General features: G+C 38.4%; 1 protein-coding gene across 6 annotated transcripts in view; it reads right to left on the bottom strand.

Annotated features, from left to right (window-relative positions):
- The window catches only part of uckl1b (uridine-cytidine kinase 1-like 1b), a 37,827-nt gene that overhangs the window by 9,749 nt on the left and 12,486 nt on the right, over window positions 1-15,592 (bottom strand). For 4 of the 6 annotated variants that reach the window (XM_084097937.1, XM_084097940.1, XM_084097939.1 and 1 more), the window contains 8 exons: window positions 14,367-14,560; window positions 13,499-13,605; window positions 10,440-10,610; window positions 9,110-9,181; window positions 8,839-9,028; window positions 8,452-8,513; window positions 2,123-2,142; window positions 782-880 (listed from right to left, as the gene is read on the bottom strand). In XM_084097937.1, coding sequence (XP_083954063.1) covers window positions 782-880; window positions 2,123-2,142; window positions 8,452-8,513; window positions 8,839-9,028; window positions 9,110-9,181; window positions 10,440-10,610; window positions 13,499-13,605; window positions 14,367-14,560 — 915 coding nt within the window. Of the gene's footprint in view, window positions 1-781; window positions 881-2,122; window positions 2,143-7,015; window positions 7,033-8,451; window positions 8,514-8,838; window positions 9,029-9,109; window positions 9,182-10,439; window positions 10,611-13,498; window positions 13,606-14,366; window positions 14,561-15,592 lie in introns of all 6 variants that reach the window. The other 2 variants (XM_084097938.1, XM_084097941.1) reach the window with 1 other exon arrangement.

The raw sequence follows: 15,592 nt of genomic DNA, 5'->3' as shown, positions 1-15,592 counted from the left end.
AAATGAAAGTTCAAAACATTTCAGCCACAGGCTTCTGCTACTTGATATTGATAGTTGGCTGATGGGAGTATGAGGAGGGACAGTCTCATTCTTGCATTTGCCACACAAGAATGGGTCACAGGTGTAATAAAACACAGAAAACTAAACAAAAAAATAAAATAAAACAAACTACAAAACTAAAACTGATTAAAAAAAACAAAACAAAAAACAGAAAAAAACCTTCAACAAGAAAATAAAATAAACAAAAATCACATACAAAACAAAAATAAAACGAACTACAAAACAAAAAACTAAAACTGACAAAAAAAAAAAAAAACCTTCAACAAAAAAACTAAAACTACAAAACAAAACAAACAACAACTAAAACAAAAAACCTACACAACAAAAAAATTAAATAAACAAAAATCACATACAAAAACAAAATAAAACAAAAAACTACAAGACCAAAATTGTACATTTCCCCATTCAGCCTATGTCATGTTTATAATTCGGCATATTGTTGGGCATTTCTTTTGTACAATACACCCTTCAGCACTGTGTTGTGTCATCACATGAATATCTAATGTAAAATCTGAGTTTAGAAGCAAAACTAGTAGATGGAAACAAAACCACAGCAGTAGCACTGAGTTTATCTCAAATAAATATTTTGTTAATTCCGTTACTGCTAGACACTGGCACATATGAGATGCTGTACAGTTAGTCGGGAAGTTCCTGCCAGTTTTACACAATGGAACAATGTGCTGCCCACGCGTCACAGCGAAGGCGTGAGTGTGTGTCTGACCTGATGATGGTGTGCATGCCGCGGACCTGCGGTGTGTTCTCCAGGACACTGAGAGTCTGAGGAAGAGGCTGCGCCTGATGGGCCGACGCTAGCGCCGCCCTGTTACCATCACACACACAAACAGACAGGAAGATGTCAGCACAGCGGCGTTAACAGCAGTGTGTGTTCATTCAAACGCAGACACATGCTCACACACCAGTTACTAGTGTCACCCAAACGCTGATCATTCAAACAACACATTCATGTTAGAGGAGAGCGCCAAGCCAGGAAAGTAGAAGCATAAAGCAATTTTTTAACAGAGAAAACCAAAGGACAACCTCCAAATGAAAAAGCTGACCTATTTATGAATTTGTATTTTTGTCATAAATAAGACCGCTATATGGTGGCTCCAAAAAGTACAGACACTTTTGGTCTTCATTCTGAACAATGTCTCTGAAAGTCTCTTTTTGTTCGTAAGGTGTCCCTGTGTTGTTGTCTCTGGTTTGATACACTCTCGCTCAAGCGTTTGAGGTCGGTAAGAATTTTCTTTTTTCTTTTTGAAAGAAATTAATACTTTTATTCAAGCAAGGTCACATTAAATTAAACAAAAGTAACAGTGAAGACATTCATAAATAAAGACTTGTAGTTCAAACAATGCTGTTTATTTGAACTTTGTTCATTAGAAAAATCTGAAAAACAGTAAATTTACAAAAAATATTAAGCAGCACAACTGTTTTCAACATTGATAATAATCAGAAATGTTTCTTGAGCATCAAATCATATTAGAGTGATTTCTGAAGAATCATGTGACACTGAAGACTGGAGTAATGATGCTGAAAATTCAGCTTTGATCACAGGAATACATTACATTTTAAAACAGTTATTTTAAATTTAATAATATTTCACAATATTAGTGTTTCACTGTATTTCTGAGCAAATAAATGCAGCCTTGGTGAGCATATACTTCTTTCAAAAACATAAAACATTCAAACCGACCCCAAACATTCATACGTGTGGATGAAGTGTTCAAATACTTTTTGAAGCCGTTGTACACTCTTTCATAAAGGATTTGTTAATCACATCTGTTAGAAAGCTTTATGAGCTCTGGGTAGGTCAGTGTTTATTGGGAGCATCCTATGATTCAATTTCACAAGCAGTCGTGTCAAAGACCGCATCCTGTCAACAAATCATGCAGAAAATTCATGTAATGGTTTTACATGTAAATTGACTGCTTCGTTAATACATATGCAGACAATATGCAGTCTTTGAAAATCACACCAAGATCCCTTTTTTGTTCTACTTTTGGTTTGTAAATTCAACAGCAAAAACTAATAAAAAAAAATCATAAGCAAATCTCCTCACATATCCCAGCGGAGCTTTCTCTGTGGGGGAAGTGACAAACAACAGAAAAACAGACAATGACAACAGGAAGAGAGGGAAAAGAAAAGAGACGTCACACACACTATCAGGTGAAGGAGGATGAGGTGGTCACATGACTCCGAGTGGAACAAGAGTGTGACAGCTGCCATCAGCGCTTCAGCACACAGTTCTGTGGGTAAACCAGCACTGGTAACGCAGGATGGGACAGTTCACCAAAAACTGACGCAGAATATCCTGCTTCTAGCAACATCAACATACAAATTTTATGTAATAAAAGTCTTTTAAAGCCTTATGAAAGCTTTTTGTGGGCAACTGATGGAAGTCTCTCGCGTATGTTCAACTTTGGCATGTTTTGATGGGTTACGACAGGTTTGACGTCAATGACGGTCAGTAACGAAACCAATGAATTCTGATGTCATTGACCTTGTCTTAAAGGGACAGTTCACCCAAAAATAGTGTTAATAGGGCTAGTGGTAAACAAATAGAGCAAAATGAATCGCACTTTGAAAATTGTGGCTTTTATGTGCGCTGAAAAAAAGAGGAAGCGAAAGAGGAGAATATGAACGAGGTCATGGCTAGAGAAAAGAGGCCAACTTGGCATGGCAATTTTGCAAATGGGTCTTGAGGAAAGTAGTTTTAAGTTTTACACCGTGTCCTAACTACACGATTCTACACGATTCTATTTTAAAAACGGTTTCTATTTTTCTGCGACGTCGCAGCTTGAACAACAAACACAAAGTGATAATCTCAGGTACTGTTTATGTGCTTTATTTAATGTTAAAAGCGTGAAATGTGACTTTGAATATCATATAGTGCTCCAGCGTTGTAGCTGTAAAAGCAACAATGGATAATTCACCTCAGATCTTGAACTTAAACAAATGGAAACAAGAACGTTCAAACTGTGAACCAAGTGTATTCTTTGACAAAGATTGTTTTAGTAACTCAGTAGCCTATGTATTTTTAATAATGTTTAAATGGTGTAATATTTGTGAATTTGATTTATGTAGCTACTCATCCATTTTCTTGCGAGCGCCGTCAAGATCACTCTCTGGTGCTGTGCACTTGCCGCGAGACTCCGCCCACACACTGTTCTGATTGGCTGTGGGTTTTGATTGATTTTGACGCATCTCGCAGTCGCGTCACGTCTAGTGTGGACAGACAAATCATTTGTCGCTGGAATCTTATCGCATCGCATCGGGTTAGGACACGGAGTTAGTGCCATGTCGCGTTGATCGATATGCCATTTAATGTTGTATTTTTATTGGTTAGTCAGCAAACGTAGGTCATAGCAGCAAACAAACTGTGAGATGATCATGCTAAACTTCTGACACAGTCAGAAAATGATTGCAGGATATCTTTGACGTGACAACGAACCTCTCTCACTGTACGACATAGGAACACAGTTTAGAAGCCACGACCACAGAAATCACCGTGATTAATCATCTTTCATTTTACATTTCATCTTCAACTTCATTGTACTTTCACCTATAAGCACAAACTCAAATGGATGGTTTATTTGACCTCATCTAGTGTACGGATTTATTATAGGCTAGTTACCATATACTGTATATTAACACACTCAAGTCCAAGTCCATTTATTCCGCAACCATAATAGCAAACAATATAGTGGAGATTCATGTTTCGATTTATTACAGTTCATCACTACAGCAGTCAGTACTATTTTGTCTCCTCTTTTTTTCAACAAAAACAAAGAAAGATTTTGGTAAAGTTTTTATTATTATTTTTTACCACATTTTAGTCTTATCTTTTTTTCCATCAACATGTTGATATAGTCACAGTTATCGTTTAATGAACTCGGTGTTGTCTCACATTTTAAAAAAAAGTACACAGTTTAACTTCCATTTACCATATTTGATGTGCTCTATATATGTCCGATCAATGTTTATATGTGAATAAAAGCCTAAATTAAAGCTACAATATGTATTATTTTTTGCCGCTAGGGGTCGCTAACCTCTTACAATAACAAAGGCGTAGGTTGACGACGCATAAGCGGAATGATGGAACTTGTCGTCATGCCGAAGGATCTAATAATGTTTATGGATGAGTGAATACATTCATGTTTTTTAAAATGACTGTGGTTTGAAGCAGGGCGCGATTGCTAATGAGAGACAGATATCAGCGCCACACGCGAGTCCCGCGGATATAAAGGAATAAGGACATTTCATTCTACCGAAATACCACAGGTCAGTTTATTTGACGAATTAAACTCGTGAGGAAACGCAGCGTTGTTTGGTCTACACTATCACACTAAACTGAATTTGAGTGTGTTGAAAGTTATAATGTTATTCTATGTGTTAGTTTGTTGGCTGTATGAGACTAGCAGTAAGCTAGATCAACATTAGAATAACATACTGATCATATTCTAACATTTCATCATGTTGAGCTATATAACATTGATTAGTTTTATGTATACTTGCTCACCTCTACATTTGCGCGTCTCTGTCAAGTCGAAGTTAGTCACGGACGTGGAGCTCGGATATTGATCCTTGTTTTAGTTCTCCTTTTGTCCCAAAGTCTGCTTGCCATGGTCCATAATGTTTGAACGAAACAACAACAGCGTGAGCGCGCCGCTAGACGTAGCGCAGTTGTCCATGTCTGTCGCCATGGTTACTATGGCAGTACAAGCGGAAACCAGGGATAACGCGGATATTACGTCATTGACAGGCGACAATGACCAGGGACGAGCCATTATTTAAAACTGGAATTACTCTGAAATTAAAAATCTTTGGGAACTTTTGGGATATTGCAAGTACACAACTACAGGAAATATATCACACTGTACAAAATATCTTCATTTGTGTTTGTGTCACAAAGACACGTGTCTGTGTCAGTATCGACACGAGGGTGAGTAAACGATGACATAAGTTTCATTAGTGGTTGAACTGTCCCATTTACACACCATATTTAAACATGCGCGAACACAATTGATATTTCTGAAGTCGTTCGTGTGAATAAAGTGTGAACTCTTAAACTGGTGTAGTGACATCAGTGATGTGACGGGATCTGCATGAGAGAGATTAAAACAGATATTGCAGATTCCTTCCTCTCTCCATGACATGCTTTTTGACTTTCGGTTTCAATGACGATACAATTATGATACTGTAATGCATCACGGCGTATAGAATTGTGGCATGAGAAATCGTGATGCATAGAAGTTTTTTTTTTTTTGGTTTGCGTGAACCTCTTCTTTGAGCTGTGAAAGTGCTGACAGTACCATGCAAATGCATCTTTCTATCTTTGATCTTTTTTTGAGAAAAATGTCAGTTTTGCTGTGGGTCCTGTTGTAGCTGTCATTCTCTCATTCAATCTCACTGACACAAAGGTCTGCTACATCCTGTGTCGGGGGCTGTACTTCCTCATGTTCCTCTCTCTCTCTTCCTCTACTCTCTCTCTCTCACACACACTCATCTGCTGCTGTTTCTAGCCCAACGGAAAAATTAAACTCTTTGTAGTAGACATAGGAAACTTCACTGCGTGCGAGAACGCCGTGTTCAACAATAGCTACAGAGAACAGAAAGAGAGTGAGAGAGAGAGAGTGAGAGAGAGAGGGGGAAAGAAAGAAAGTAAGAGAAAGAGAGGTCAAGGGGAGGAAGACAGCCACATATTTTTAGACACAGCATGCAAGGAGTGTGTCTGCTGTAAAACACTCAAGGATGGAAAAAACAGAAGGTATCTGCCTCCCTCCTGACTGCAGCACAAAGCATCTATCCTCCCATCTTATATCATATCATGAGGCATCCATCCCATGATGCTTTACTGCAGCTCATTACCAGACTGATCAGTGCTGGTTTCTCAAACATCATAGCTGTGAATATATGAGTGTGGGTCAGTATCTGCTAATAAAGCTTGGCCCTGTTATTACTTTTACTTTGTTGATAAAAAAATAAGATTTATTTGTGTAAATCTCATAAAACCGGTCAAGAACACTACTGGCTCATATTTCTCCCCCATGAAAAAAAAGGGGAAAAAAATAAATTAAATATAAAAATTATGCTCAACTAAAATATTAAATTATAAACTAAATCAGTGTTATTGCTAAAAGAAAAAAATATTTTCAGTAATTGAAAAAGTTGAAATAAAATAAATATGTAGCATGAAAAACACACACTAAAATAAATAAATAAAATGTTGCCTTGGCAAATAAATGAAAATAAATACAAAAATGACTAAACATAAAATTGAAAAAAATTACTAAATATATTAAATAAAATACAAATTACTTTAAGCATTAAATATTTATTTTTATATTTAAATATTAAACGTACCAAACTAAAGTAAAAAAAAAAAAAAAGTACTAAAACTAAACTCAAAACTAATTAAAAGCAAGAAAAAGTTCCCATCAAAATAATATTTAACTGAAAATATCAAACTAATTTAAAATATTAATTAATACTATACTAGTATATAAATAATATTAACTAATTAAATTGAAATTAAAAATAACATATAATTTGGGGATTTTAGGGTGAATATCACAGATGTGTTTTCATGATATTCAAACTTATTTGATTTATTATTTGTAAACAGACCCACACTCCTGCCCATAATGGCCAATGTGACAATCAGTAGTCAACTTAAAGAGACACTGCCCTCTTTTGGTCGCTACAGGAAGTGCAGCAGAGCTCAGGAGGAGGACGATGCTCATGCTGGGAGGGGGACAGTTATAAGAGGCTGTAGCACAAGTGTCCCCGTGGACTGATCTAAGGCCAGTGTTTTTCTGCATTAGTAACTGCTCTGAATCTCATTATCATTAGTGAATTTGATTGTCAGGACTAAGCCCAGATCAGTGGTGAGGGGAAACTTCAGTGCAGGCAGTGACAGGGAGTGATAAGACGATGAGCAGTGCTACTCTACCTGACGCTGAGTTCACGCTGTGCCACCGCAGGGGGGAGGGGGGGGGGGGGTTTGGGGGGAAGAGGGGCAGAAATGGAGAAAATAATCCAGTGCGGTGAGGAAGCAAGGTCAAACAAAACGTGTCACACCAGTATTACAGAAAATTAACAGGCCCACATAGAATCTGTGATTTTTTTTCTTCTGATTTTCAGGAGGAAATCTGTGGGATTCTATGGAGTAATTTCAGGGAGCTGAGTATATTACATTCCTATTGATCGGAGAACGAATAATCAAATTGATCAAAATATTCAACAAACAAACAGGCAAAGGACAGGAAATGTCTAGAAATTTATGAAGGGCGATCATGGATCCCTGTAGGCCTGAAAATGAGGAACACCATTTGCTGTTCAAAACTACAGTCAGTGATACAAACCACATGACATGTCAGATATTAGTCCACTACAAAGCATTCCCAAATGCAAAACGCACAAGCGTTAATTAAACCGCTTCTCGTGAGGAGCGCACACAGATTAATCGCTCTAATATATCACAGAAAAAACAATTAGGAGGAGACGATGAAGGTCAATGTAAAAATAAAAAAAAAACAGGCTGTTTAATCCCGAATTATAGACCTTATTCAGAACAGCGCCATGACGGGTATGAAAGCGAGGCTGTGAGGGATAGACTCACCGTGTTTTCAATGGCATTTGCTGTAAAATGTTGTATAAAGCTCCAAGATCACTTATAATTTTCCACAGCTCATGATGTCTTGAGTTTTTGTCAACTGAATTTTCTCATAAAGATATTTTTAAGTGTTTCGTCAGCAGAACAATCCATAAACCCATTAAATAACAGTACAACCCACTGAAGAGATGTATGTCTATCCCTCACAGCCCCGCTTTCATTCCCGCTAAAAATCAAAGATGGCGCTGCTGTGAATAAGGTCTATACTGGATATATTTGTGAATATCTCACAAAGAATAAGAATTTAAGTTTCGATTTTTTTTTCCTGAAATGTATTGCAATATTGGGGGAATGACTAAAAATTAGAGCTGCGCCAATAATCGGTATCAGCCGATAAAAAAAAAAGAAAAATTCGATTGTTTAAAACAAACAGCCGATGATCAGGGCCGATTATATCCTGTCAATCAAAGCGTGCGGACAAACACGTCAGACCGCAACTCATACTGTGTGTGAAGAAAATGTCTTTTGAAAAGGGGGCCTGAAATTGACATTGTGGAACCACTGGTCTCCAATTAGTTTATAAGTCAATTATATCATCCACAAGGGGGCGATATTATACACCCGAAATTCATGATAACCAAGAACCACCATGCTGAAATGGTGCATCAGATTGGGGCCGTCATCTACCAAGTATCTTTGATTGCTTTTTACAGTACTGTCCACTACTAAATATGAACATATTCTCAAGGTGTGTGCTGTGCGAGTGTGTGTACCTCCTCCAGCTGACTGTGCACATGCTGCACTATGAGATCGATGGCCACCATGTTGCCGCCACCTAGAGGAGATAAGCACAGGAATCAAAATCAACATCACTAACAAAGCTGCTTTCAGGCAAGCCTCCAAGGTTATAAAAAAAATAATACACAGAGAAGGAGACCAGAGGCCTATTTTTACTTTTGAATGGATGTATGTGATTGGCCATCAAGACATATAATCCAAGTTGGCCGTTACACTTTCTCCAATGGTAGAAATGAATGCCATAATGCAGTGTAGTCCGCATTTGTATGCAAATTGAATTAAATGTACAACTAAATAAATATTTTATTAATAATACATTAAAACAATCTAATCTAGTAATGCAATCTGAATGCCTCACTCACCACGTGGCACCACAATATCTGCCAGTCTCATCGTGGGCTCGATGTACTGTTCAAAGGCTGGCTTCACAAACTTGTTGTATTGTTTGATCACTCCTTCAATGTCGCGGCCTCGCTCTGTGATGTCCCTCCTGAGCCTCCGTACCAGCCGGATGTCAGAATCAGTGTCCACAAAGATCTTCATGTCCAGCAGCTGAGAAACAGACAGATGAGGCTCCAGATCAGCTCAATGAGAAGCTGGCAAATATCCACATTATGAAAGACAGTTGTTTACCTTCAGCAGCTCTTTATCTGCAAATGACATGATGCCCTCGAATATAATCACGCTGGCCCCATACACTGTTTTCTGCAAACAGATAAGCACTCATTAAAAGTCAAGCAATATGCTAGGTATTCTATGTATAATTATTTTGTGTACTTGAAAAAAAAAAAAAAGTTTAAGTGTGATTCTAGTAGAGAAAAGTAAACCAGCAACATTTTATTTGGAGAATGTAAACTGTATTTTAAGCGTATATAACAAAAAGTTGATTAATAATGCACTTGGACACTTTTTCAAAAGGTATCTTGCTGGTAGTTAAAGGATAACTCTCGCCAAAATGCAACCTTGGGTCTTTTTGTTAATCTACCCGAGTCAAACTTTCCTTTAAAAGCATAATTAGAATGGAAACGCCTCTTTTAAGTTTGACCGTATTTTCGGTCAAATTGCCTTTTGAATGGGAGTGCTTGGGGCACGACTATGATAGCATCAAAAATCGCTATTTTTAAAACACTAAGAAGGCTCGACACAACATGAAACTTTGCTCGAAGTATCACCAGGGGCTCTACACATGAACTCGAGCATTGAGAACATTGTTTGTGTACACAGAGTTTACTAGAAAGAAAGATTTTGAACAACTCACTGTTGCTGTGCGGCATTTTGTCAGTCAAAAATAGTCGATCTCCGAATGCAACGTAACAGGGAGGAGAGTAAAGATGGAAAGCTCCTAAAGCTTAGTTCCATATAAATTCACGGATAATTTGTTGTTTTGTCGTTATTGAAAATCAATATTGACCTTGTATTTGAAAAAGGATCGATGCTCATATAAGAAGCAATACTAAAATTCAGAGTCAGTTCATTCGCATTAGGAGATCGACTATTTTTGACTGTCAAAATGCCAGCGGACACAGAGACAGTGAGTTGTTCAAAATCTTTCTTTCTAGTAAACTCTGCGTACACAAACAATGTTCTCAATGCTCGAGTTCATGGTGATACTTCGAGCAAAGTTTCATGTTGTGTCGAGCCTTCTTAGTGTTTTAAAAATAGCGATTTTTGATGCTATCATAGTCGTGTCCCAAGCACTCCCATTCAAAAGGCAATTTGACCGAAAACGAAAATACGGTCAAACTTAAAAGTGGCGTTTCCATTCTAACTATGCTTTTAAACGAAAGTTTGCCTCGGGCAGATTAACAAAAAGACCCTAGGTTGCATTTTTGCGAGAGTTACCCTTTAATCCATTTTAAATCCATGAAGCAGTTTTCCCAAAAGTGATCATTTCCATAAACCTGACACTTTTCAAGCAAATCGGTGTAGAAAAATGAGGAAGGTCAAAGCCGTTTGCACTCACCCATTCTTTCTGCCGTCCGTGCGTGGTGAAGTCATACACTGGGATCTTCACACTCTTGCCTTGCTTGAGTTTGCGGAGTGTGTGCACCAGCAGGCTGAAATCAAAGGCGTCTGGATGGTCAAAGTTGTAATCGTTACTAGCAGCCAGCAGCTGCTGTTCGGCCGTCAGGACCTGCAGGAAACACGTCACAACAGACGGTCCAAGGTTACACCTCTGACTTCAGCTCAGCTCTCTGCCAGCCGTGTGCGTAGAGATCAAGGCTGATAACTGAAAGGTTGTAGGTTCAATTTCAAACCAGACAAGGGTTGATCTGTCCTTGAGCCAGACACTCCATGACGCTGCATTTAGCAAACACTTGCTGCATTTAGTAAATGTTATAAGCCATTTACAGTGTTTTACCACAGGTAAGGCATGTCAGGTTAGACATGATGCAAAGGGATAAACTATGGTAAAATCACTGTAACACACAACCATGAGTGGCTTAATACTCCAATATAATGACAGCAAAAAGCAATCTAATCAATATTTATAAAAAATTTAAAAGGTTCAATATTATTATCAAAAGTGACGTTTAACGATTGCTTAGCATTAAAGCTGCAGTAGGGAGTTTTTAGAAAATGTTGACTTCTCTGCTGCGCTACAGCCCTCCCCCACAACAGAGCCTGCCGTGAACGCGCAGGCTAGCAAGCAGGGCCACCGATGACGGCGGATAAACAGTTATCGCACATTCACTGGTAGGGACGAAACATCAACAATATGCTTTACATTGACTATGGCCTGCCCATACTTTGACTACAAACTTGGTCCTCAAATCATTACGTATTTTGCAATACATGTAAAGTAACGTTACAGTATGCAAGTAATTATTCTAGCGATATGTAATGCTAAATAAGGTTTGCTAGTACATTATTTAAGCAACATGACAAGCCAGTGAATTAGCAGGTTTCAATTGTTGCTTTGCACAGTGCGTGACATTTTATCTGTATGCGGCTAGAGGTTTGACACTGAGTCAATGGGCTCCGACAAGGAATTCACACCCACAATCTTTTTCCGTTCACCCATCTTTGTTGTATGAGCAGGTGCCACTCGAGAAATTGGCGGTTTTGGTTGTTTGTCCGCCATTAGCACAGCTGCAGCACACCGGCAATCTTGATTTTGAACAACAGTACGCGCTGTGCAAGAGAGGGGTGTGATCAGCGCGTACACGAGCTTGATTGACACTGCTAAGACACTCCTCCTGGCTCTGATTGGTTGTTTCTGACCGGGAGCGGTGTATTTCTGCAAATGGCAATAGGAGCCAGAGGAGCTTGATTTTTTCACAGATTATCTGTCTCATATTCTACTGTCAGGACATAATGACAGTTTTAACAAATATGTAAAAAAATACATTTTTACAAAAGTTACCTACTGCAGCTTTAAGTAAAGACATTTATAAACAAGAGATTTCCATTTCAAATAAATGCTGTATCAAAGATTCCACAAAAAAAATGTTTTCTTGAGCATCAAATCATAATATTATAATGATTTCTGAAGGATCATGTGACTGAAGACTGGAGTAATGATGCTGAAAATTCAGCTTTGCATCACAGGAATAAATTACATTTTTAAAATAAAATGTATTCAAAGAGAAAACGGTTATTTTAAAATTGTAATAACAGTTTTTACTGTATTTTTGATTAAATAAATGCAACCTTTTCAAAAACATAAAAAATGTTACTGACAGTAGTGCATTATATTACTAATAAAGCAGATGTACAGACTTTAAATAATATAAATAATAGAGACACCGACTGCACTCACACCTTTTGATTAATACGTTCCCAGTCATTTTGGATTTTTAAAAATAAGGATTTTTCCATTTTTAAAAATAATTGAGTAAAGAATGGCAATCAAAAAGTAAAAACTAGTTAAAAAATATTTTAAAACAAATCACAAAGATATAATTTCAACTTCCATGACTTTTTAAAATTGTACTAATTTCCACAATTTCATAACTGCCTGATTTTTCCATGAACCCTGTATTTAATTACAATTAAATACATTAATCCTAGCATGAACTATCTGTATATGAGTATTAAGTAATATTCTCCAGACAAGAGAACATATTAAAATATCTCCAGTCTTCCTGGAAGGATATATTCTCTGTCTTAAGTTACAAGTTGAATGTTTTTGCCACCCTGCATGCAGAGACAGTGCCAGACTACTGAGTAAATGAAGTGTGTGGTGTTATTACCCCCCTCCTCTCGTTGGGCACACGGCTAAGGCCAGCTGAACTAAATTTAGGAGGAACATTTACACACAGGTACAAGTACACATACACACACACACTCACAGGACATTTACTTCCTTCGCTGTGTTATTTGGCCTTTTTCTCTCATACAAAATGTAATGATTTCTCTTCAGATATGCAAGAACAGCTGGTATACCATTTAAACAAATGCCTAACTAGTCTAGACTATCTGCTATGATCCACCTGACAGGGTCATTCGCATTCCTGGCTGTTTAACAGAGCTTACTCAAACATCATTAACACATAACGGCTTGTGTTTTAATGCTGGACTGCTTATGGCTGTGAAGAGAGTTTCTCAGCAGCACACCTGAGATGTTCCTCTGGCAGACGTGAGAGGATCTGAGAGGCGTTTACTCTGAGATTCCTCAGTGTGCTGTGAAGCCACAAGCTGCCTGAAAGACTTAATGGATTATATCAAACAAACCATTGGCTTTGGACCACATTCGGGTCAGTTTTCCATGTGCTGTATAACTTCAGGTTTGCTATGGAATTGTAAGTGAGCAATTTCAGCCATATTGCTAATTTCTGTAGTTTGGTTTACTTCAAACATAAGCCCTCTCTCCTAAACCCTGCACACAAAAGACATGTCAGCAAACACAAACACTCAAATTGAGTCACAGCCAGAGAGACAACCGTTTCTTATTGAAAAAAAAAAGAAAAAAAGTGCCACTTCCCTAAAATGACTTATTGCGGTGTACAGAGCTTAGGGCTGTCACAGATATTGGTGTGACATTTAACGTGCGAGAGATATAAGAGACGACGGCGTTACCTTGTAGAAGGAATCCATTGACAGAAGAACGACCCAAGGAACATCCAAAGCCTCGATAATTTTACGAGCAACTGTTGTTTTGCCTGAGGCACTGCCTCCACAAAGCCCTATGGGTAAAAAAAGACCAGTAAATTGACATGTGACGATGGTCGATGATGATTGTGATGGTGTATGAGTTAAAAATAGGGCTTTTCACACTTGATCTACTTAACCCTGGGTCATTAAACCCTGGCTAAACAGAATCCTGGGTTATCTTCACATTTCACACAGCTCATAGTTTATTCAACAATTAATCCTGGGTATTCATGAGCTGATGTTTCACTGAACACTCCTAAATCCTGGGTTAATGTTCTTATTTGCATATTTGCAGCCAGTGTCACTGATTGGTTGAACGCAGCACGCGACCCGCTTACATAAAGGCTCTAGCATTGCACATCCTCGTATTATATATTGTCGTAGCCAACTATCAAGTTTATACGTTTCTGTCACCATTTGACATTTTCCCTTCAAACGATGAAACATAGCTTACTGTTTATACAACACGCTGTGTTTCTGAGACTGTCCAAAGCATGTGAATATGAGGCATGTGATTGGCTGCCTGTAGCGATTAACACTGCATCATTTCACACAGCGCAAGTTTAGCATTGCAATGCGGGGTTAACAGCGCAAAAGGGGTCCTAACCCTGCTCCAGATCAGGGATTCATTACTCCGGGTAAAATGCGACACTAACCCGCTTCTAAATTACAAGTGTGAACGCTAATTCACCCGGGGTTAAAAGCAGGGTTTAAAGCGACGATAACCCGGGGTTAAGCACAGCGTGAAAAGCCTTATTGATGTTTTTTCCCTGGAACGCTTTACTATACCGACCAATAACAAAAGCTTCTTTGGACTGGGTCCCGTGCTCATTGTACCAGGGTGGGCGTCCGGCGGTGTAGATGGTCCTCTTACTGGTCCGCAGAAGCGGAGGTTCGGATTTGCACTGGCTGGTGGATCGTTTCCGTGGCGACAGGCCGGTGTTGACGGAGGGGAGGAGCCTGTCCAGAGAGCCTTCGCCACTGCCACTGTTGAAAAGAGGAAATAAGACACAGTGAACTAGAGAAGACTCTTCCTGCTGTTTCCTGTGTAAATTCTGACTTCCTGATCACAAGCTGTACAAAGACCCCAGTTCACTCGGTGGCTATCACGGTTAACACCCCTAATCTATTTACTAGCTTTAACAATGTGGGTAACAGGGCATATAGCTCTATTTCAATGAGGAAAATATGTCAAGATCTGATAACGGTGGTATCATAAATTTTGTGGCATGTTGCAACCTCTGGGAAAAACAACAAAAACCCCGTGTTACTCAGCAAACATGTTAGCTGTAAATGTAGCACATCATCGTGATCAATGAAACGGAGATAACTGGAATATCGTGTTGTCATGCTGAATGACTGTTTTGACAGTTGAGCTCAAACAAAGCAACTGACCTCATTTCGATCAACTAGTTTGAGTTCTAAACAAATACTACCTTGTTAAAGGGTCACAACACTCCCTCTTTCAGCTCAAGTCTAGCTCACAATATTTTTGAAAAATGCAGCTTAATTGGGCGTGGTGGCTGTGAGAAGAAGGGAGGGGAGAGGGTGTGGTATGGCACGGCAGGGGAGAGTGGAGGGGGGGAAACTGTCATTGACTGTCACTAAAAATCAGTGGTAAAACGTGAGGAAATGCTAGATTTGTTTATAGCTGGCAAAGTTATAGTCTAATGAAATACACTGACACCTTATAATTGTATTTAAAACATAAATGCACATGTATATGTATAATTATGTCATTATAAAATATATATTTGTTTATATACACACTATAAATGCATATATAAAAAAAAACCGTTCAGTAGCCTACATATCCTAGATCTACGCGCCCCCTAAACCCACATAATAAAGATGGACAGTGACATAGAAATTTGCACAAATTAAGCATATGTTCCATACAATTGAGGTATTATCGAAATATCAAAATTTTAATAACGAGTGATTATTTAACAAAAGGCAAGTAAAACGGTCAGGGTTACATTTTAGACACACACACACACACCTCTGAAGCGATAGAAA

The sequence above is a fragment of the Abramis brama genome, assembly GCF_963993115.1.
Source record: "Abramis brama genome assembly, chromosome: 22".
Classification (NCBI taxonomy): Eukaryota; Metazoa; Chordata; class Actinopteri; order Cypriniformes; family Leuciscidae; genus Abramis; species Abramis brama.
Note: the sequence above shows the minus strand (reverse complement) of the source record. Positions and strands in the feature narration are given on the sequence as shown.